General features: G+C 46.3%; 1 protein-coding gene across 2 annotated transcripts in view; it reads right to left on the bottom strand.

Moving 5' to 3' along the window:
• LOC134949309 (cytochrome P450 2B1-like) overlaps positions 1-22,587 on the bottom strand; it is a 184,648-nt gene extending 162,061 nt beyond the window's left edge. The window contains exon 1 of one of the 2 annotated variants that reach the window (XM_063937806.1): positions 22,360-22,587. In XM_063937806.1, coding sequence (XP_063793876.1) covers positions 22,360-22,539 — 180 coding nt within the window. In that variant the 5' untranslated portion in view covers positions 22,540-22,587. The remainder of the gene's footprint in view (positions 1-22,359) is intronic. The other variant, XM_063937807.1, reaches the window with a different exon arrangement.
• Between the last annotated feature and the right edge of the window lie 2,274 nt (positions 22,588-24,861).

The raw sequence follows: 24,861 nt of genomic DNA, 5'->3' as shown, positions 1-24,861 counted from the left end.
TCCTGCCTCCTCTGTATGCTCTGCCTGCGTCTCCCCCTGCTGGTGGAACGCAGCCGGAGACGAGGTGAACCGCAAGCTGTGGTTCCCATGGAAACGGCGGCTTCCGGAAGCGGATGTGTTGAGACATCAGCGGAAGCAGTGAGAGCTGCGGGCGTGAACGGAAGGGATGGCGGCGATGAGCACATTCGGGTATTTAGGAGGGTAAGTGATTGGTTTGTTTGTTACTCTGCTGTGTATTTGTCCCGAAGACGGGGTTCTACTCCCCGAAACGTTGACTGACTATCTGGAATACAAATTGTTGGATGTTTGTATATATATATATATATATATATATATATATATATATATTCTAAAAGAGATGAGAAATAGTGCATTCTAGTGCAGTAAATAGGAACCTGATTTTCAAATACCTTCACCAGTATAATTCTCCATTAGAAATGCATAAGTACCAGTTCAAGTGGAAATATCCACTTTTATATCACGGAGATCCGGTGGGTAATCGTAACCAGGATGGTTTTCTTCACCATAAAGGAACCTTGTATGTCTCCAGTCTATATATATATATATATATATATATATATATGTGGGAAGGGGCATCATAACATGGGCTTTTGGGGGGATCAATTTTGTCATAACCCTTCCCCACGAGGCATGCACCTTGTCTGCCTATTGGAAAAATGGGAAGGGTGGGGGCACCAATTTTCTTTCTGCCATAGGGCACCAAAAAGTATAGTTACAGCTCTAACAGAAAACACCCATCTCATTGAAACTTGAGAAAAAATGATTATTTTGGAAGACACAAAGCAGAAAATAAAGAAATCAGTTCATGAAGACTAGGAGGTGAGGAAAAGGAGGCTGGAGGAAGGGAGGGCCCTGCTCATGACTGGGCATTGGTGGATTTCACAGAGAGCAAATGAGGCAGATGCCTAGGGGCGACACAGCATGCTCATCTGCATGAGAGCCTGATAGACCAATTGCTAGATGAGGCCAGGTGATTATTTTTTTTTTTAATCATTAGAGCTATTTTATTTTTATTTTGTAACCAGAGAGTGAAGAGGGGGCGATTGTCAGTAAATTGTAGAGGTGTGTGTGTGTGTGTGGGGGGGGGGGGGGGAGCAGTGACATGATGGGGTGTTGCTGATAAGATTGTGTCTAGGGGGTCCTATTGCCTAAATTTGCCCCTGGGACTAGGAAATAGTAGATGGGGGTGGTAGTGTGAAAAGAGTCTATGGGGTAAATGGAGCATGACAGGATGATGCAGGGCAGGCTTACACTTCTCACTATGGGGTAAATGTACAGTATGAAGTAGTGAAAAGCAGAGCTGTCTGGCACACAGCGCATTCGCCCTGAGGGCACAACTGCTCGCATTCCAAGTCAGCAGCTTGTAATGAGTAAAAATGACTCATTACAAGCCACCTGTGTGTGCCGAAGGAGGAGAGGATAAGGAGCGGTTCCCGGGCAGGTGAGAAGGAAGAGGAAGGAGGGTGAGGAGGGAGCCGTAGCAACGCTATGTAATTGGTAGTGGCGCCGTTACAGCTGTCCCTCTCCTTCCATATAGGCTGGCCGCCGTCACAGTGAATGCAGGGATGCACTACCTCATCCCAGCATTCACAGCAGTGGTGGCCAGCCAATGCGGAAGGAGAGGGACAGCTGCATATGGCATCGCAACCAATTAATCTATGCTGCTGCTGCTCCAGAGTCCCCCTCTCTCCTCCTCCTTCTTCCCTACCTCTGGAGTTGCCAGCACCGAGGAGCCTGACTGCCTGAGCCAGCGGAGAGATGGTAAGTATCAACTATTTGGTCTGTCTGTCTATCTGTCCTGCAGTAATGTGTAAAAAAGGGGGACTGGCTGCCGTGATGTGTAAAAAGGGGGATGCTGTCTGCCATAATGTTTAAAAAGGGGGATACTCTCTTACATAATGTGTAAAAAGGGGGACGCTGACTGCCATAATGAGTAAAAAGGGGGACGCTGTCTGCCGTAATGTATTAAAAGGGGGACGCTGTCTGTTTTAATGTGTAAAAAGGAGGACACTGTCTACCGTAATGTGTAAAAAGGGGCATACTGTCTGCCGTAATGTGTAAAAAGGGGGACGCTGTCTACCGTAATGTTTAAAAAGGGGACGCTGTCTGCCGTAATGTTTAAAAAGAGGATGCTGTCTGCCATAATTTGAGAAAAGGGGGACTGTCTGATGTAATGTTCAAAATGGGCTCTACCTGTTGTAAGGATGTTACTGTTCGGCGTAAATTGAATAATGGAGACTACTGTGCATCGTAATATGAATTGGTATTATTTTGTGACCACACCCCTTCCCCATGAAGCCATGTCCCTATATATTTTTCATGTGCCAACGTCATGCACTGCCCCTATTTTACATAAAGGTGGTGGTGGAGGGGGAAATGAAGTTTCTTGTTTTTTCTAACATGTATAGTTAAGACACTGGTGAAAAGTATGGAGAAGTGAGCCAGTAGAGAAGTTGCCCGTGGCAAGCAATAAGCATTGAAGTAACATTTACAATTTGCATGCTTTAAAATTATACAGAGCAGCTGATTGGTTGCCATCGGCAACTTCTCCTCTGGCTCACTTTTCCACTCTTACTACTGCTTCATACATTTACCGCTATATATTATTTTTCATAAATAAAATGTAGCTATATTTGTAGATAAACTGTACATCTTAGTGAGCAGCAGTAATTACCTTCTTTCAATCATCTAAACACGCTATCCAATTACAATGTTAATGCATAAAATACAATGGGGGGTACCCCAATGATGTGTGGTGATAATAAATGTCCCAAACAATAAAGAAGTCTCTAATCCGGAGAGAAAAAAGTTCACAGAAGGAAGTTCTTGACAGCGGAGAGGAATTTCACGGGGTACACGTCGTACTCACGTGGACATGGGGAAGTCCAATGTTTTTTTAAAGTTCCTTTTCCGTCAAGGGTACACTGATAGGGAATCTTCTAGAGGAAGAGTTCTTCCATTTTTATAATGGAAGGGTTGCCCACAATTTAAAAAAAATTAAATTTAATGAACCATTTAAAAATTTTCCAATGAGGAATGCAGAAGCACATGTAACTTGGGAGGTAGATGAAAAAAAAAAGTAGTGATGTCCAGATCGTCACACTCCCAGGGACTTGACCCCCAAGTAAACAGGTGCCTCCCAGATAAAACCAACGCGTTTCCACATAGTCTTTCTCAAGGTGACTATCCACTAAAAAGATACCTTTATAGGAGGATTCACATGCGTACCAACGTAAGTTCGGTACGCAAGACTCCTCCTCAAATACTTAGACACCATCCTACTTTCTCTATCATCAGTATCCATAAATTGGTTTAAACATACTGCACCATCAATTTTTCCACCTTTGTGTTTCCGAGGAAATCGCACACCCGTGGTTGAAGAACTCTTCCCCTAGAAGATACCCTATCAGTGTACCCTTGACGGAAAAGGAACTTTTAAAAAAAACATTGGACTTCCCCATGTCCACGTGAGTACTACGTGTACCCCGTGAAATTCCTCTCCGCTGTCAAGAACTTCCTTCTGTGAACTTTTTTCTCTCAGGATTAGAGAATTCTTTATTGTTTGGGACATTATTATCACCACACATCATTGGGGTACCCCCCATTGTATTTTATGCATTAACATTGTGATTGGATAGCGCGTTTAGATGGTAGCACCTTTCTTTTTGTTCATTCACCCGTTGGAGATTGTGTGACATCTCCCACTACCTATCTTGCGCAGCAGTCCAGAGGGCGTGGCAGGATTTCTTCCAATTTCTAACCCACAACTTCTTTCAATCTACCTTCTGATTTATGGGGGTCATTCCAATCTGATCATAGCTGTGCTAAATTTAGCACAGCTATGATCACTCACACTGACATGTGGAGTGATGCCCAGCACAGGGATAGTCCGCCCCGCATGTCAGGTCGCCACCCCCCTCACATGTACAAAAGCATCGCACAGCAGCAATGCTTTTGTACCAGAAGAGTAACTCCCGGCCAGCGCGGCTCCTGCGGCTGGCCAGGAGTTACTCGTCGCTGCCCTGTGTTGCAGCGGCTGAATGACATCACGCAGCCGCTGCGGCCCGCCACCCCCTCCTAAAACAGCAGCCAAATGCCGCATTGCCAACCCATTGTCACGATCCGGGTATCTGGACGCCATTACTTACCCTTCAGATGCCTCCTAAGGCTGGCTCAGCGTTCCAGGACCGGATCCCATCTGTTGTGCTGATGTCCACATTCCTGCCTCCTCTCCTGTCACTCTGAGACGCTGTCACCGCGGCACCATGTTACATCTGGAATGGCGTCTCCTGCGGCCTCGGCTGCCGTCCCTGAGTTTCTGCATGCAGGATGTCAGAGTGGCGATTACGTCAGCCGCGGCCTCCGCTGTGCCTGCGTGGTTCAAATGTGCACTCATCAGTCTGGCGTCTCCTGTTTACTGTGGCCGGTGCCGCCATTAATGTTAAAGTTCCCACATGGATTACAAACCAATCTTCCCTCCAAGTGTCTGCATGGGCGCAGCCATGTTGGATTCTGTCATCTGCTCATTTCCACCAATCTGTTTGCATTGTTCATCTGTATAATTGCCTAGCCAATCCCTTCCTTGCTGCAGGTATAAGTGTTCTGTGCCTGAGCAAGGAAGGCGTCAGTGCTTTGGTTGTCAAACCTAGTTCCAGTTTGTCTCTCTCCTGTGGTTGTTTTCCAGGTTCCAGTTCCTATTTCCAAACCTCCACTAAAGAGACCCGCTCCAGTCCTCCATCTGCGGTGTAGCCTGACTCTCCTATCCTTTTGGATTAATCTGCTTCCAGCTACAGATCCACCTGCTTACAGCATTCAGCTTCCAGCAGAGGTCGGCTCAGTGGCGGAACAAGCAAGCGGTGGGCCCAGGTGCGACAAAATGCTTTGGGCCCCCCCCCCCATCCAAGTCCACCCCAGGGGCAGTGCGCTCCGTAGGCGCGCGCAAAAATACATAGTGGCGTGGCTTCGTGGGGAAGGGGTGTGGCCACAAAATAATACCAACACAGTAGTCTCCATTATTCAAATTACGCCGCACAGTAGCACCACTACACCAGGTAGAGACCCTTTTACACCTTACAGCGAACAGATTCCTCTTTTTACACATTACAGCAGACAGCGTGCCCTTTTTACACATAACGGCAGACCGCGTGCCCTTTTTACACATTACGGCAGACAGCGTGCCCTTTTTACACATTACGGCAGACAGCGTGCCCTTGTTACACATTACGGCAGACAGCGTGCCCTTGTTACACATTACGGCAGACAGCGTGCCCTTGTTACACATTACGGCAGGCAGATTCCCCTTTTTACACATAGTGGCAGGCAGTCCCCCATTTTTACACATTGCGTCGGGCAGATTACCCCTTTTTACACATAGCGGCAGGCAGTCCCCCATTTTTACACATTGCGGCAGGCTGATTCCCCCTTTTTACACATAGTGGCAGGCAGTCCCCCCTTTTTACACATTGCGGCAGGCAGTCCCCCCTTTTTACACATTGCGGCAGGTAGTCCCCCTTTTTTACACATTGCGGCAGGCAGTCCCCCCTTTTTACACAGTGCGGCAGGCAGTCCCCCCTTTTTACACATTGCGGCAGGCAGTCCCCCCTTTTTACACATTGCGGCAGGTAGTTACCCCTTTTTACACATTGCGGCAGGCAGTCCCCCCTTTTTACACATTGCGGCAGGCAGTCCCCCCTTTTTTACACATTGCGGCAGGCAGTCCCCCCTTTTTACACATTGCGGCAGGTAGTCCCCCCTTTTTACACATTGCGGCAGGCAGTCCCCCCTTTTTACACAGTGCGGCAGGCAGTCCCCCCTTTTTACACATTGCGGCAGGCAGTCCCCCCTTTTTACACATTGCGGCAGGTAGTCCCCCCTTTTTACACAGTGCGGCAGGTAGTCCCCCCTTTTTACACATTGCGGCAGGCAGGCACAAGAAAGAAAGAAGGAAAGAAAGAAAAAGAAAGAAAGAAAGAAAGAAAGAATAATTATACTTACCCTCTCCGCCTCTGGCTCCTCGGTGCAGCGTCAGAGACGATTCCCGGGCTGGAGAGAAGAAGGAGGAGGGAGGTGGAGGAGGGAGCCGCAGCAGCGCTGTGTTACTGGTGGAGGCGCTGCTGCTGCTGCCCCTCTGCTTCCCTATAGGCTGTTCTCGGAAGACAGCCTATAGGGAAGCAGAGGGGCAGCAGCAGCAGCGCCTCCACCAGTAACAAAGCGCTGCTGCGGCTCCGTCCTCCGGCTCCCTCCTCCTTCCCCCGTCTGTACCGCTGCTCAGCTCCTATCTCCGGGCGGCTGTGTGCTGCGGGCAGCGGTTGCCCGCAGCGCACAGCGGCATGTAATGAGTCAGTTTGACTCATTACATGCTTGGGCCCCTGGACAGAGGCGGGCCCCAGTGCAGTGCACTGCTTGCACTGCCGGTAGTTCCGCCTCAGGGTCGGCTCTTCTTAAAGTGCAGCTACCCTTTTCTGCAGATTATCACTCACCACCGGTATTATTATTTCACCGCTCTCAAGCTCCACACATCATTTCATATTTCATCGCTCTCAAACTACATTTATTATTTAACTGGTTCCAGCCAGTATCCACTCCGTGCCAACATCAGTCTGGTTTCAGCCAGTACCCACAGCAGCCGTTTTACCCACAGCAGCCCAGCTTTTCCTGGAACACCAGCTGGTACGATCCTGGGCTATCTCCATTGCTACAGTCGGGCCTGGTAAGGACTTTCCAACTAGAAGATTATAAGAACTATCTCATACTACCAGAGCCCTGTGGCCCTTGCCACCCTGTAGTACCCAGGAATTGTATTATTTCCCTGCTGAGTTTATGTTTTCTTTTATTTGCTGCTGTGTTACGGAGTATGTCATAATAAATATCATTGACTTTTACCCTGGTTGTCATGGTCACGCCTTCGGGCAATTCTTCTACATGTAACTTACATGTCTAGGGGTCTGATACAACCTCCCAGGTTCCGTTACATCTCAGCCCCTACAACTGAGGCTGCCTCCCGTCAGCTCAGGCCCTCAGCTGTGACACCCCTCCCACCCTGCGACCTCCTCTGCCTGTCAATCAGGCAGAGGTGATCGCTAGGCAGCGACAGCTGTCAGCAATGCACTGGCGCACTGCGGCGCCGACGCATGCACAGTTCTGACCTGATCGCTGTGCTGCGAAGAACTGTAGCGAGGAATCAGGTCAGAATGACCCTCTATGTTTGTTTAATACAGCACAACGTATCTGTTGTCTAAACGCTATTTTAGAGAGCCGTGTCCCGCACCAGAACTATTAACATTTAATTGTAATTTAAGGGATTAAATGTTTACTATCTTGTGTATGTTCGGTCCACACATGATACAAAACATGGGTGCTAACACCTGATCCAAAGGGTAGATATGAAAAAACTTGTGGAAAGGATCAGTCCATCAGGTGCACTCCTGTTAGGCGCCGTGGTCCGCGATGTCCTCGCGCCCGGCACCTAGCAACTAGGGACGCCAGGCGTGCGAGCCGCCGGGTCCCTAGCAATGCTGGGATGCCGTGCGCGCTTAGCCGCCGGCTCCCTAGCAACACTGAGCTGCCTGGACCCTAGCAACGGGGACGCCATGGGCGGACCGCGCTCCCCGTTGCAGGGTCAATCTAATCAAGTTAAAACACTCACACATTTGTCTTCTGCTCGTGCAGCAAGCCAGCTGCACGGCATGTTTGTTAATCAGGCTCCGAACATCTGATTGGAGGACTCCCTGCTAAATACCTGCTCAGTGCTTCACACAGATGCCGGTAATAGCTTCCTGCATGCTGCTTTGGCTGCTGAACGTCTGTTCCAGTCCTGCTGTGTCCGGTCATTCCTGTCCTCTGAGTTCCAGAATCTAGGAGTTGTCATCTCGTCCCAGTTACCAGAGAATATTGTGGTTTCGTGAGTTGCGGCTCTGCCGTGTGCTGCGGCTCAGCCCACTCTATTTTTGCTATTAGTTTCGGAGCATTTGCGGAGGTTTCCGCTTCCACAAGTCCTCTCCGGAACTCGGCGTTGTCGGGTAGGAGAGTGGACAAGTGGATATTTTGGTTGTCCTTTTCCCTGGCGGTTTTTCAGCACATATATAATAGTTTTAGGTTAGCTTAGCCCCTGGCCTTGTTGCTTAGTTAGAGGGCCCCTTGTTATCACCCTGTCTCGGATTTCTCTTTGTCTCCCATTAAGACCTGAGGGGGCATCGGAGTTGGGCAGACGTAATCCGCCCTTCGAACGCGGTTGCCATGGGCTCAAGCAACCATAGTCTCGCAAGAGATTTCTGACAGCACGGGCGAGACAATGGAGTTAGGGCGCCAGGGGCTATTTCGGTTCCTGCTCCCTTTTTCCAGCATAAAGTTTCAGTACCCAGGTCCTTGCTACAAGATCTCCTCAGACCAGAGTGTGGAATCATAACAACTCCATACTATACACATAAATATTGTACTATGTTATTTGAAACAATTTTTTCCTTTATTTAATATATTTTTAATAGGATACCAATACCCACGTGTAATGTATATCCTTTATTAATTATTCCACATGTGGTATTATTATGACCTGAGTATGAGGTATAATGGCCTTCAATACCACCTCTATGCTGATGACACACAACTCTACCTCTCATCTCCTGATCTGTCACCCTCTGTCCTCTCTCAGGTCTCCAGCTGTCACTCTGCCATCTCCTCCTGGATGTCTGAGCGCTCTCTGAAGCTCAACATGGACAAAACTGAACTCATTATCTTTCCCCAAGTCAGAGCAACACCCCCTACAAATATCTCTATCACTGTTGACAACACTATCATCTCCCCCGTTCCCCAACTCCGCTGCCTGGGAGTCACTCTTGATTCCTCCCTCTCCTTTGCACCATCCATCCAAGCTCTGGCGCAATCTTGTCGGTTCCAGTTACGCACCATTGCTCACATCAGCCCATTTCTCTCCCAGAGTGCAACTAAACTTATCCACTTACTGGTCATCTCTCGACTCGACAACTGCAATGTTCTCCTCACTGGCCTCACTTGCTCCCACCTCGCTCCCGTCCAATCTGTCCTAAACTCAACAGCTAGGCTCATCTTCCTCTCACGCAGCACCACTTCTGCCACTACCCTTCGACAAAATCTACACTGGCTCCCATTCCTCTACATAATCATCTTCAAACTCCTCACCCTCACATACAAGGCCATCTCTAATTCCACTGCTCCCTACATCTCCAACCTCCTCTCCCTTCATACTCCCTCCCGCCCACTATGGTAGGCTGATGACCATCGCCTCTCCTCTGCCTTGGTCTCTGCTTCCCATGCACGAGTTCAGGATTTTGCCCGTGCTGCACCTCTTCAGTGGAACACACTCCCCCCACTCCATTAGACTCTCCACAACCTTGCAAAGCTTCAAACGGGCACTGAAAACCCACCTATTCATCAAAGCATACCCCTCCAATGCATAACCTAGTCCTTAGGCTGCTCCTCCATCCCACTGCCCCATGCCTTGAACATCTATGCTTTGCTTGCATACCGCCATCAGGCTTACTCCTGCTTGCTTGCACCTCATGTCATCTGTCTGTCACCCCTCCCTACTAGATTGTTAGCTTTTCAGAGCAGGGCACTCTTTCCTCTTGTTGTCTAAGCCCTCTTCTTGACACATTTCACTCAGCGACCATCTTTACCTGCTTTTTCTCCTACTGGTAAAGGTTCCTCTCTATCTATGGCTGCCAGCCCCAAGTAGTACAATGATTACTCCCTTGATACTTACATCTAAGCTGTATTATGTTTTGAGAATTGTGGTGCTCTTTGTTACCTGCACTCCGTTTTTGGTCTTTATTTACTATTATGCTAAATTTTGTCTCCCTGTACTGTCCTTTGTATGGCACTGCAAAACACTTGTGGCGACCTATAAATAAAATGTAATAATAATAATAATAATACAGAAGCGAAATATTTAAAAACAAGGAAAGGTTAGAAAAAAGTGAAAGGAAAATTTAGACAAATACTTTGTGTGAACAAATAATAAAATGTAAAAACAAGCTCTGTGCCATCTCTTATTTTCATATGTCACCGTTATACTCTTTTGATGAGTTCCTATGGGGGTAATTCCAAGTTGATCGCAGCAGGAATTTTGTTAGCAGTTTGGCAAAACCATGTGCACTGCAGGGGAGGCAGATATAACATGTGCAGAGAGAGTTAGATTTTGGTGGGTTATTTTGTTTCTGTGCAGGGTAAATACTGACTGCTTTATTTTTACACTGCAAATTAGATTGCAGATTGAACACACCCCACCCAAATCTAACTCTCTCTGCACATGTTAAATCTGCCCCCCTCTGCAGAGCACATGGTTTTGCCCAACTGCTAACAAAATTCCTGCTGCGATCAACTTGAAATTACCCCCTATGTTATCATGATCCGTTTTTATGTGATTTAAATGAAGGTAGTTTGTTATAAATGTATCAACTGTATTCTCTTACTCAATTTTCTTTCATGTTGGTGTTTTTATTATGCACTCTTCAACATACACATATACTGTATGTATGATATAAGCTATATAAATGAAATAATATTCTCTAGGAATATTAAAGGATATATAAATTACCCTTGCAGTTGATTCAGTAACTGTTTGTTGCCCACTATGAGCCAAATTCCTGTACCTGATACATTTGTATCTATAGGGGGGTACTCACGGAGCAATTGCTGCTTAAAATCTAAGCAATCTGACTAGATTGCTTAGATTTTAAGCATGATTGCGCCGTGTGTAGCCCCCACTGTGATAGCGATGCGCAGCCCAGCGCATCGCTATCGTTCGTGCTAGATTGGCCTGCCATGCAGGCCAATCTAGCAGGTCGCTCATTTCACCTGCTGGGTGAAATGAGTGCCCACCCCCTGTCTTCCCCCACTCACTCAGCACACATCTCTCACATCGGCCCGTGAAAACGGCCCTCATTATATCAAAGGCACTGCTATAGTGTCTAAATAGCACTTAACCAAAGACAGCTCAGATTGCAATTGTCTAATTCTATAATTAGGGTGTAGTATGGCATACCGATGCCGGGATCCCGGCGGGGAGGGGCAAGTGCGGTCGCCACGGGTTCTATTCCCACTCTATGGGTGTTGTGGACACCCACGAGTGGAAATAGTCCCTATTGGTCGGCATGCCGACCATCGGGAGAGTGAGCCGTCGGGCTCGTGGAGGAGGTCATGTGAATGTCGGTCAGCTGACCGGCGGTCACATGAATACCACCCCTATAATTACTTTTTATATATTTTGTTTCACAATACACAGCTGACCAGATTATTCCATGTGATATAGGAGTGTCCTTTTAGAATAATGAAATTACACCTTAAGTAGGACATTGGTTTAGAATAGATGTCATTTCAAATACATACAGTATATATTATATTGCTGTTAAACAGCAAGCAGATTTTCAGTTGACTGTAATTCCAAACACATATTTTATTACTATTGTGTAATCATTGTAATTTATACATACAAGTCTCAACACTGCTTTATAAATCACTGCTGACCAGGTTATTCCATCTGATATAAGGGTGTCCTTTTAGGGAAATAAAGTAGTATTAGTGATGTGCACCGGAAATTTTTCGGGTTTTGTGTTTTGGTTTTGGGTTTGGTTCCGCGGCCGTGTTTTGGGTTCGGATGCGTTTTGGCAAAACCTCACCAAAATTGTGTTGTCTGATTCGGGTGTGTTTTGGATTCGGGTGTTTTTTTCAAAAAACCCTAAAAAAACAGCTTAAATCATAGAATTTGGGGGTCATTTTGATCCCATAGTATTATTAACCTAAATAACCATAATTTCCACTCATTTTCAGTCTATTCTGAACACCTCACAGTATTATTTTTAGTCTTAAAATTTGCACCGAGGTCGCTGGATGGCTAAGCTAAGCGACACAAGTGGCCGACACAAACACCTGGCCCATCTATGAGTGGCACTGCAGTGTCAGACAGGATGGCACTTGAAAAAAAAAAACCCAAACAGCACATGATGCAAATAAAAAAAGGAGGCGCACAAAGGTCGCTGTGTGACTAAGCTAAGCGACACAAGTGGCCGACACACACACCTGGCCCATCTAGGAGTGGCACTGCAGTGTCAGACAGGATGGCACTTGAAAAAAATACTCCCCAAACACACATGATGCAAAGAAAAAAAGGAGGCGCACAAAGGTCGCTGTGTGACTAAGCTAAGCGACACAAGTGGCCGACACACACACCTGGCCCATATAGGAGTGGCACTGCAGAGTCAGACAGGATGGCACTTGAAAAAAATACTCCCCAAACAGCACATGATGCAAAGAAAAAAAGGAGGCGCACAAAAGTCGCTGTGTGACTAAGCTAAGCGACACAAGTGGCCGACACACACACCTGGCCCATATAGGAGTGGCACTGCAGAGTCAGACAGGATGGCACTTGAAAAAAGTACTCCCCAAACAGCACATGATGCAAAGAAAAATGAAAGAAAAAAGAGGCGCAAGATGGAATTGTCCTTGGGCTCGCCCTCCCACCCACCCTTATGTTGTATAAACAGGACATGCACACTTTAACGAATCCATCATTTCAGTGACAGGGTCTGCCACACGACTGTGACTGAAATGAATGGTTAGATTGGGCCCCCACCAAAAAAGAAGCAATCAATCTCTCCTTGCACAAACTGGCTCTACAGAGGCAAGATGTCCACCTCCTCCTCATCCTCCGATTCATCACCCCTTTCACTGTGTACATCCCCCTCCTCACAGATTATTAATTTGTCCCCACTGGAATCCACCATCTCAGGTCACCGTGTACTTTCTGTAGGCAATTGCTGCTGGTGAATGTCTCCACGGAGGAATTGATTATAATTCATTTTAATGAACATCATCTTCTCCACATTTTCTGGAAGTAACCTCGTACACCGATTGCTGACAAGGTGAGCGGCTGCACTAAACACTCTTACGGAGTACACACTGGAGGGAGGGCAATTTAGGTAGAATAAAGCCAGTTTGTGCAAGGGCCTCCAAATTGCCTCTTTTTCCTGCCAGCATACGTACGGACTGTCTGACGTGCCTACTTGGATGCGGTCAGTCATATAATCCTCCACCATTCTTTCAATGGTGACAAAATCATATGCAGTGACAGTAGACGACATGTCAGTAATCGTTGGCAGATCCTTCAGTCTGGACCAGATGTCAGCACTCGCTCCAGACTGCCCTGCATCACCGCCAGCGGGTGGGCTTGGAATTCTTAGCCTTTTCCTCGCACCCCCAGTTGCGGGAGAATGTGGAGGAGCTGTTGACGGGTCACGTTCCGCTTCACTTGACAATTTTCTCACCAGCAGGTCTTTGAACCCCTGCAGACGTGTGTCTGCCGGAAAGAGAGATACAACGTAGCTTTTAAATCTAGGATCGAGCACGGTGGCCAAAATGTAGTGCTCTGATTTCAACAGATTGACAACCCGTGAATCCTGTTTAAGTGAATTAAGATCTCCATCCACAAGTCCCACATGCCTAGCGGAATCGCTCTGTTTTAGCTCCTCCTTCAATGTCTCCAGCTTCTTCTGCAAAAGCCTGATGAGGGGAATGACCTGACTCAGGCTGGCAGTGTCTGAACTGACTTCACGTGTGGCAAGTTCAAAGGGTTGCAGAACCTTGCACAACGTTGAAATTATTCTCCACTGCGCTTGAGACAGGTGCATTCCACCTCCTTTGCCTATATCGTGGCCAGATGTATAGGCTTGAATGGCCTTTTGCTGCTCTTCCATCCTCTGAAGCATATAGAGGGTTGAATTCCACCTCGTTACCACCTCTTGCTTCAGATGATGGCAGGGCAGGTTCAGGAATTTTTGGTGGTGCTCCAGTCTTCTGTACACGGTGCCTGAACGCCGAAAGTGGCCCACAATTCTTCGGGCCACCGACAGCATCTCTTGCACGCCCCTGTCGTTTCTTAAATAATTCTGCACCACCAAATTCAAGGTATGTGCAAAACATGGGACGTGCAGGAATTTGCCCAGATGTAATGCACGCACAATATTGCTGGCGTTGTCCGATGTCACAAATCCCCAGGAGAGTCCAATTGGGGTAAGCCATTCTTCGATGATCTTCCTCAGTTGCCGTAAGAGGATTTCAGCTGTGTGCGTAATCTGCAATCTACAAAGCGTAGCCTGCATAGGAACGAGTTGGCATTTGCGAGATGCTGCTACTGGTGCCGCCGCTGCTGTTCTTTCAGCGGGAGGCAATACATCTACCCATTGGGCTGTCACAGTCATATAGTCCTGAGTCTGCCCTGCTCCAATTGTCCACATGTCCGTGGTTAAGTGGACATTGGGTACAACTGCATTTTTTAGGACACTGGTTAGTCTTTTTCTGAGGTCTGTGTACATTTTCGGTATCGCCTGCCTAGAGAAATGGAACCTAGATGGTATTTGGTACCGGGGACACAGTACCTCAATCAAGTCTATAGTTGGCTCTGAATTAACGATGGATACCGGAACCACGTTTCTCACCGCCCAAGCTGCCAAGGCCTCAATATCCACTTTGCAGCAGGATAACTGCTGTGATATTTCATCTTCCTCGCAAAGGACTGTTGTACAGTCAATTGCTTACTGAAAGTAATACAAGTGGTCTTCATACTTCCCCTCTGGGATGACGATCGACTCCCAGCAGCAACAGCAGCAGCGCCAGCAGCAGTAGGCATTACACTCAAGGATGCATCGGAGGAATCCCATGCAGGAGAGGACTCGTCAGACTTGCCAGTGACATGGCCTGCAGGACTATTGGCTTTCCTGGGTAAGGAGGAAATTGACACTGAGGGAGTTGGTGGTGTGGTTTGCAGGAGCTTGGTTACAAGAGGAAGGGATTTACTGGTCAGTGGACTGCTTCCGCTGTCGCCCAAAGTTTTTGAACTTGTCACTGACTTATGATGAATGCGCTGCAGGTTTCGTATAAGGGAGGATGTTCCGAGGTGGTTAACGTCCTTACCCCTACTTACTACAGCTTGACAAAGGCAACACACGGCTTGACACCTGTTGTCTGCATTTGTGTTGAAATAATTCCACACCGAAGAGCTAATTTTTTTTGTATTTTGATCAGGCATGTCAATGGCCATATTCCTCCCACGGACAACAGGTGTCTCCCCGGGTGCCTGACTTAAACAAACCACCTCACCATCAGAATCCTCCTTGTCAATTTTCTCCCCAGCGCCAGCAACACCCATATCCTCATCCTGGTGTACTTCAACACTGACATCTTCATTTTGACTATCAGGAACTGGACTGCGGGTGCTCCTTCCAGCACTTGCAGGGGGCGTGCAAATGGTGGAAGGCGCAAGCTTTTCCCGTCCAGTGTTGGGAAAGTCAGGCATCGCAACTGACACAATTGGACTCTCTTTGGGTATTTGTGATTTCGAAGAACGCACAGTTCTTTGATGTGCTTTTGCCAGCTTAAGCCTTTTCTTTTTTCTAGCGAGAGGATGAGTGCTTCCATCGTCATATGAAGCTGAACCACTAGCCATGAACATAGGCCAGGGCCTCAGCCGTTCCTTGCCACGCCGTGTCGTAAATGGCATATTGGCAAGTTTGCGCTTCTCCTCAGACGCTATTAATTTTGATTTTTGGGTCATTTTACTGAACTTTTGTGTTTTGGATTTTACATGCTCTGTACTATGATATTGGGCATCGGCCTTGGCAGACGACGTTGATGGCATTTCATCGTCTCGGCCATGACTAGTGGCAGCAGCTTCAGCACGAGGTGGAAGTGGATCTTGATCTTTCCCTATTTTTTTTACCTCCATATTTTTGTTCTCCATATTTTAATGCAAACAACTAAAAGGCACCACAGGTATACAATGTAGATGGATGGATAGTATACTTTATGGATGACGAGTGACGACACAGAGGTAGGCACAGCAGTGGCCTACCGTACTGCTATATACAGTATAATGGACCTGGTGGACACTGTCAGCAAACTGCTAAACTACTAGTATATAAAAAAAAAAGCCACCACAGGTATACAATGTAGATGGATGGATAGTATACTTTATGGATGACAAGTGACGACACAGAGGTAGGTACAGCAGTGGCCTGCCGTACTGCTATATACAGTATAATGGACCTGGTGGACACTGTCAGCAAACTGCTAAACTACTAGTATAAAAAAAAAAGCCACAGGAGTGTTTTTCAGGCAGAAAAACGTATACTGGTGGTCTCTGTCAGCAAAACTCTGCACTGTACTCCTGCTATAGCTGCTCCCCAGTCCCCACAATTAAGCAGTGTGAGCACTCAGCACAGATATAGCATGCAGCACACTGAGCACAGATATGGTATGGAGCGTTTTTTTCAGGAAGAGAACGGATAAAAAACTGGTGGTCACTATTAGCAAAACTTTGCACTGTACTCCTAACAGCTGCTCTTCAATCCTCCCCACAATAGTAAAGTAAAGTAAACAAGCAAAGATAAGCAATAATCAGATCAACTGTCTCGTATATAAATAAACGGAGAGGACGCCAGCCACGTCCTCTCACTATCAATCTCAATGCACATGTGAAAATGGCGGCGAAGCGCAGCTGCTTATATAGAATCCGAATCTCGCGAGAATCCGACAGCGGGATGATGACGTTCAGGCGCGCTCAGGTTAACCGAGCCATACGGGAGTATGGCTCGGACCCATGTAAAAAGAGTTAAGCTCGGGGGGGTTCGGTTTCTCAGAAACCGAACCCGCTCATCACTAAGTAGTATTACACCTTAAGTAGAAAATCGGTTTAGAATAGATGTAATTCAAAATATGTATGTATTATATCTCTGTTAAAAAGCAAACAGAGCGTCAGTTAACTAATTCCAAACACATATTTTATTACTATTGTGTAATCGTTGTGATTTGTACATGTAGTTTCAGCATTACTTTATAGGTGGAGCATTACTTTGTGTGATCTACACATGCACCAGTCATAACAACTAGAGATGTCCATCGGGCATTTTTCGATATTGGTGTTTTGGATTCAGGTCCGCCGTCGTGTTTTGGATTCGGACACGTTTTGGCAAAACCACCCTTTTGGGTTTTGGATTCAAATGCGTTTTGGATTCGGGTGATTTCACATGATGCAAATAATAAATTAAAAAAAGAGGTGCAAGATGGAATTGTCCTTGGGCGCTCCCACCCATCCTTATGTTGTATAAACAGGACATGCACACTCTAACAAACCAATCATTTCAGCGACAGGGTCTGCCACACGACTGTGGCTGAAATGATTGGTTTGTTGGAGCCCCCACAAAAAAAGAAGCAATTAATCTCTCCTTGCACAAACTGGCTCTACAGAGGCAGGATGTAGTTCTCATCCTCACCCTCAGATTCCTCACACATTTCAGGGTGTAGATCCTCCTCCTCCTCATCACAGATTAATTTGTGCCCACTGGAATCCACCATCACTGGTTCCTGTGTACTTTCTGGAGGCAATTGTTGATAAATGTCTCCACAGAGGAATTTATAATTTATTTTGATGAACATCATCTTCTCCACATTTTCTGGAAGTAACCTCCTATGCTGATCGCTGACAAGGTGAGTGGCTGCACTAAACACTCTTTCGGAGTACACACTGGAGGGCGGCAACTTAGGTAAAATAAAGCCAGTTTGTGCAAAAACCTCCAAATTGCCTCTTTTTTCTGCCAGTATACATATGGATTGTCTGACATGCCTACAGTGATGCTGTCACCCATATAATCCTCCACAATTCGTTCAATGGTGACAGAATGATATGCAGTGACAGTAGACGACATGTCAGTAATCGTTGGCAGGTCCTTCAGTCCGGAACAGATGTCAGCACTTGCTCCTGACTGACCTGCATCACCGCCAGCAGGTGGGTTTTGAAATTTTATACTTTTCCTGGCAGCTCCAGTTGTGGTAGATAATGAAAGAGGGGCTGTTGATGGGTCACGTTCCGCTTGACTTGACAATTGTCTCACCAGCAGGTCTTTGAACATCTGCAGACTTGTGCCTGCCAGAATGAGAGATACAGTATGACGTAGACTTTAAACCTAGGATCGAGCACGGTGGCCAAAATGTAGTGCTCTGATTTCAACAGATTGACCACCTATGACTACTGGTTAAGCGAATGAAGGGCTCCATCCACAAGTCCCACATGCCTAGCAGAATCGCTCTGTCTTAGTTCCTCCTTCAATCTCTCCAGCTGCTTCTGCAAAAGCCTGATGAGAGGAATGGCCCGAGTTAAGCTGGCAGTGTCTGAACTGACTTCAAGTTCAAAGGGTTGGAGAACCTTGCACAACACGGAAATCATTCTCCACTGCATTAGAGTCAGGTGCATTCCCCCTCCTTTGCCTATATCGTAGGCAGATGTATAGGCTTGAATGGCCTTTTGTTGCTCCTCCATCCTCTGAAGCATATAGAGGGTTGAATTACACCTCGTCACCACCTCTTGCTTCAGGTGATCTCAGGTTAGGTTCAGGAGTGTTTGCTGGTGCTCCAGTCTTCAGCACGTGGTGGCTGAATGCCGAAAGTGGCCTACAGTTTTTCGGGCCACCGTCAGCATCTCCTGCACGCCCCTGTCATTTTAAAAAAAAAATATGCACCACCAAATTAATTGTATGTGCAAAACATGGAACGTGCTGGAATTTGACAACATGTAATGCACGCACAATATTCGTGGCGTTGTCAGATATCACAAATCCCCAGGAGAGTCTAAGTGGGGTGAGCTATTGTGCGATGATGTCACTCAGTTTCCGTAACAGGTTGTCAGCGGTGTGCCTCTTACGGACAGCGGTGATAAAAAGCGTAGCCTGCCTAGGAACGAGTTGGCATTTGCGAGATGCTGCTACTGGTGCCGCCGCTGTTGCTGCGGAAGGCAATATATCTACCCAGTGGGCTGTCACAGTCATATAGTCCTTAGTCTGCCCTGCTCCACTTGTCCACATGGCCGTGGTTAAGTGTACAGTGGGTACAACTGCATTTTTTAGTACGCTGAGGACACTTTGACATCACTATACATTCTCAGTATCACCTGCCTACTGAAGTGGAACCTAGATGGGATTTGGTACTGGGGACACACTACCTCAAGCATTTCTCAAAGTCCCTGTGAACTAATGGTGGAAACCGGACGCACGTCTTACACCAACAGCGTTGTCAAGGCCTGAGTTATCTGCTTTGCAACAGGATGACTGCTGTGATATTTCATCTTCCTCACAAAGGACGGTTGGACAGTCAATTGCTTAATGGAAGTAGTACAAGTGGTCTTCCGACTTCCCCTCTGGGATGACGATTAACTACCAGCAGCAAAAACAGCAGCTCCAGCAGCAGTAGGCGTTCCACTCAAGGATCCATCAGAGGAATCCCAGTTAGGAGAGGACTCATCAGTCTTGCCAGTGACATGACCAGCAGGACTGTTGGCATTCCTGTCTAAGGAGGAAATTGACATTAAGAGAGTTGGTGGTGTGGTTTGCAGGAGCTTAGGTACAAGATGAAAAAGGTATTTAGTTGTCAGTGGACTGCTTCTGCTGTTACCCAAAGTTTTTGAACTTGTCAATGACTTCTGATGAATGCGCTCCCGGTGACGTATAAGGGAGGATGTTCCTAGGTGGTTAACGTCCTTACCCCTACTTATTACGGCTTGACAAATGCAACACATGGCTTGACACCTGTTGTCCGCATTTCTGTTGAAATAATTCCACATCGAAGAGGGGATTTTTTATTGGTATTTTGATCAGGCATGTCAATGGCCTTATTCATCCCACAGACAACAACTGTCTCACGGGGTGCCTGATTTAAACAAACCACATCATCATCAGAATCCTCCTCGTCAACTTCCTCCTCAGCGCCAACACCCCCCATATGCTCATCCTGGTGTACTTAAACAGTGAGATCTTCAATTTCAATATCACAAAATGGACTGTGGGTGCTCCTTCAAGCACTTGCAGTGGGCATGCAACTGGTGGAAGGAGCCACCTCTTCCCATCCTGTGTTGGGAAGGTCAGGCATCGCATCCACCGACACATTTGGACTCTCCTTGGGGATTTGTGATTTAGAATGCACAGTTTTTTGCTGTGCTTTTGCCAGCTTAACTCTTTTTTCATTCTTCTAGTGGGAGGATGAGTGCTTCCATCGTCATGTGAAGCTGAACCACTAGTCACGAGGAACATACGAGAGGGCCTTAGCCGTTCCTTGCCACTCCGTGTCGTAAATGGCATATTGGCAAGTTTACGCTTCTCCTCAGACAATTTTAATTTAAATTTTTGGGTCATTTTACTGAACTTTTGCTTTTTGGTTTTTACATACTCTCTACTATAACATTGGGTATCTGCACTGGCAGACTACGTTGATGGCATTTCATCGTCTCTGCCATGACTGGTGGTAGCAGCTTAAGCACTAGGTGGAAGTAGATATTGGTCTTTCCCTATTTTACCCTCCAAATTTTTGTTCTCCATTTTTTAATTTGTGGAATTATATGGCAGTAATATATCTGGAATTAGATGGCAGTAATGTCTGGAATTAGATACCACTGGATAGATATCAGATACCACTGTGACTGGAATCATGATGACCTATGCACAGTGACAGGACACTACCACAGCACCCAACAGCAGCAAGATGCAGCACAAGACACTGAGCACTGACCAGCGATACTGAGCACTGATGATAATACTGAGAAGTGATACTGAGCACTGATACTACTGAGAACTGACACTGCAGCACAAGACACTGAGCACTGACCAGTGATGCTGAGTACTGATGATACTACTGAGCAGTGATATGGAGCACTGATGATACTACTGATCAATGATACTGAGCAGCACGATGTAGAACAAGAAACTGAGCACTGACCAGTGATACTGAGCAACTGATACTACTGAGCAGTAATACTGAGCACTGATACTGAGAACTGACACTGAGCAGCACAAGACACTGAGCACTGACCAGTGATACTGAGCACTGATGATACCACTGAGCAGTGATACTGAGCACTGATATTACTGAAAACTGACACTGCAGCACAAGACACTGAGCACTGACCAGTGATACTGAGTACTGATGATACTACTGAGCAGTGATATTGAGCACTGATGATACTACTGAGAACCGACACTGAGCAGCACGATGCAGAACAAGAAACTGAGCACTGACCAGTGATACTGAGCACTGATGATACTACTGAGCAGTGATACTGAGCACCGATTATACTACTGAGAACTGAGACTGAGCAGCACAAGACACTGTACTAGTATTAGTATGAGCGAGCAGCACAAAAGCACTCTGGAATTGTCACCCCCCAGATACCACTGTCACTGGAATGATGATGACCGATGCAGTCACAGGACACTACTACCACAGCACCCTACAGCAGCAAGATGCAGCACAAAACACTGTACTAGTATTAGTAATGTATTACTGAGCAGCACAATGCAGCACAAGTTAATGAACACTGATACTGAGCACTGATGATACTACTGAGAACTGGCACTAAGCAGCACAAGACACTGTACTAGTATTATTATTAGTCAGCAGCACAAATAAACTCTGGAATTGTCACCACTGTGACTGGAATGATGATGGCCGATGCACAGTCACAGGACACTGCTCCCACAGCACCTTACAGCAGCAAGATGCAGCACAAGACACTGTACTAGTATTAGTATTTCTGAGCAGCACGATGCAGCAGAAGACAATGAGCACTGATACTGAGACCTGACACAGAGAATGTAACCACGTCCTCTCAGCCCTCTCTACAATGCCCGAGTGAAAATGGCGGCTCTTTATATGGAATCCGAATCCCTCGAGAATCTGACAGCGAGATGATGACCTTTTTTTGCCTCATTCGTGTTTTCCGAGTCAGGCGGGAATAACCGAGCCGGGCGCAGAACCTTGTTTGACACGCGGAGTTCGGTAGGGTTTGGTTCTCGGCGAACCGAACCCGCTCATCTCTAGTCATAACCATACGCTAGTGTGTAACAGACTGTATACGCTTTTGTTGTATATATCTCCAGGACATGTTCTCGGACAAATCTGAGTATTTTAACATATAAAATGATTCTAACTAGTAATGTCCTCCCATCAAGTCACTGTGTTAAGTATAGTTAAAGGTTGATATATACTTCATTTTATTACTTGTTTTACTATTCAATATTAAAGTAATGGTGATAAAACTATGTCACCATATAACAGGTGGCTTCTGACCACGAGTGCTTAATATCCCATTTCCACATATCTCATGTACTGTATCTGTGTCTAAACGCTCTGTCAATGTATTTAATCTCAGGGGATATAATTACATATAGAGGAAATAAATTACAGAGACAACTGCAATGAGGACTGCATAATATTGTTATACAGTAAATACTCTTATACTGCAATAATGAGGGAATAATTGCCCCAACTTACCTTCAGCAAAGACTGTGGAAATTCTGTGATGCTGATCTGCATGATATTCCCCAGAAGGGGCAGAGGTGTGGGCCCCGGGGGCAGGTTCCTCTGCTTTATATGTTTCCACCATTGTATGAGGTAAATGAGAAGAGTGACCCCAGCAGCCAGGAGAAGGGTCCCTGTTATGTTCAGCGCCATTATGAACGCAGCACAATTACTGCAATGCCTGTGACCTGTGTCCCTCTGTGTCTATTTATAATAACGAAAAAGTACTGGCACAAAACATTCCAATTAAAAGTGAGCCTAATGAATAGGGTGGGTGGTATTTCACATAGGTAAAAATAATCAGTTGGCTAAGGGTGTAGTAACCCCTTCATAGCTTTATATTAAACAGCTACAGTCTGATCATATTAATCAGCACCACTACACTCACAAAACAGTTAAAACTGCAGAACTTACGCATTTAAAAGGGGAATTCAATACTTGCCGGTAATTCCTATTCTCGTAGTCCGTAGTGGATACTGGAAATTGAAGATTACCATGGGGTATAGATTGGGTTCAATGGAGCCTGGCACTTTAAGAAATGATTAGTGTGTACTGGCTCCTCCCTTCTATGCCCCTCCAAGCAGACTCAGGGGCATATTTATTAAGCCTGGTGAAGTGATAAAGTGGAAGGTGATAAAGTGCCAGCCAATCACATCTTAACTAACCTGTCACAGGCTGGGTTTGAAAAATGACAGGAGCTGACTAGCTGGTGCTTTATCACCATCCACTTTATCACTTCACAGGCTTAATAAATCTGCCCTTCAGTCTAGGAAAACTGTGCCCGAGGAGATGGACATACTTTGAGAGAAGGATATAACACAAAGGGGTACATTTACTAAGCAGTGATAAGATCAGAGAAGTGAGCCAGTGGAGATATTTCCCCATCAACCAATCAGCAGCTCTGTATCATTTTATAGTATGCAAATTATAGATGTTACTTCAGTGCTGATTGGTTGATGGGGCAACTTCTCCACTGGCTCACTTCTCCGCTCTTATCACTGCTTAGTAAATGTACCCCTAACAGCGGTGAGGTAACGAACCAACACACACAATGAAGATATCAGAGCTGACCAGAATAGAGGAAAGCAATGCTAACTATAGAAGGATAGCAACGCTAACCAAACATGGAACAGGGAAAGCAACAGCAAACCAAACCAAGAACACTTACAACCAGGTAAGCAGAAAATGAAGCACTGAAGTGGGCGCCCAGTATCCACTATGGACTATGAGAAAAGGAATTAGTGGTAGGTATTAAATTCCACTTTTCTCTAACATCCTAGTGGATACTGGAAATTGAAGATTACCATGGGGACGTCCCAAAGCTCCCAGAATGGGTGGGAGAGTGCCGAGACCCCTGCAAAACCACATGACCAAACTGAAGGTCATCCTGGGCCAAGGTGTTGAACCTATAGAACCTTACAAACATGTTTGAACCAGACCAAGTAGCTGCCCGGCACAACTGTAAGGCTGAGACATCATGGGCAGATGCCAAGGAAGACCCCACCGACCTTGTGGAGTGGGCCTTATTAGAACTCGGCAGCAGCAGAGCTGCTGAAGTATAGGCTTGTTGAATAGTCAATCTGTGCAACCTAGCAATAGACTGCTTAGAGGCAGGGCAACCAATTTTAGTAGCTTCATAAAGGACAAAAAGCAAATCAGACTTCCTGTGATGAACAGTCCTTTTGATGTAGATCTACAAAGCCCTAACTGCATACAGTGGCTTTGGAGGACTGAAAGTTTTGGATAACACTGGAACCACAATCGGTTGATTCACATGAAAGTCTGACACTACCTTCGGCAAAGTGTGGGCAAGTTATAAACTCTGCCCAATCTTCATGAAATATCAAGTACAGGTTCTTATAGGATGAGGCCCCCAATTCTGACCCCCATCGAGCGGAAGCTAAGGCCAGTAACATAACTGTCTTCCCCGTTAGATATTTCAAATCCACCCTATGTAAGAGTTCGAACCAATCCAGCTGGAGAAAGGTCAAGACCACATTGAGGTCCCATGGAGGCGTGGGAGGGACAAAGGGTGGGTGCATGTGCATAACCCCCCTTAGAAAGGTCTGTACTTCTGGAAGTACTGCCAGTTGTCTCTGATAGAAGATAGAGAGAGCCGAAATCTGAACCTTGGTGGAGCCTAATCTTAGGCTCTTATCCATGTCTGCTTGCAGGAACAGTAGAAACTGCCCAGACGAAATTTGACAGGGGAGCATTTTCTACCCTCGCACCAAGAAACATTTCTTCCAAAGATGGTGGTAATGTTTGAATGTAACCACCTTATGGGCCTGAACCATAGTCTAAACAACCTTGGATGGGAGACCTTTTCTAGTTAAAATCTCCCTCTCAACTTCTAAGCCCTAAAAAGTAGCCGCTGTAAGTCTGGATAGACAAATTATCCTTGTTAAAAAAGGTCCTTGTGTAGCGGCAGAGGCCAGGGTTCATCCTCAGCAAAAGTCATGAGGTCTGCATACC

This window comes from Pseudophryne corroboree, chromosome 8 (assembly GCF_028390025.1).
Source record: "Pseudophryne corroboree isolate aPseCor3 chromosome 8, aPseCor3.hap2, whole genome shotgun sequence".
Lineage (NCBI taxonomy): Eukaryota > Metazoa > Chordata > Amphibia > Anura > Myobatrachidae > Pseudophryne > Pseudophryne corroboree.
This window is presented reverse-complemented; position numbering and strand designations above follow the sequence as displayed.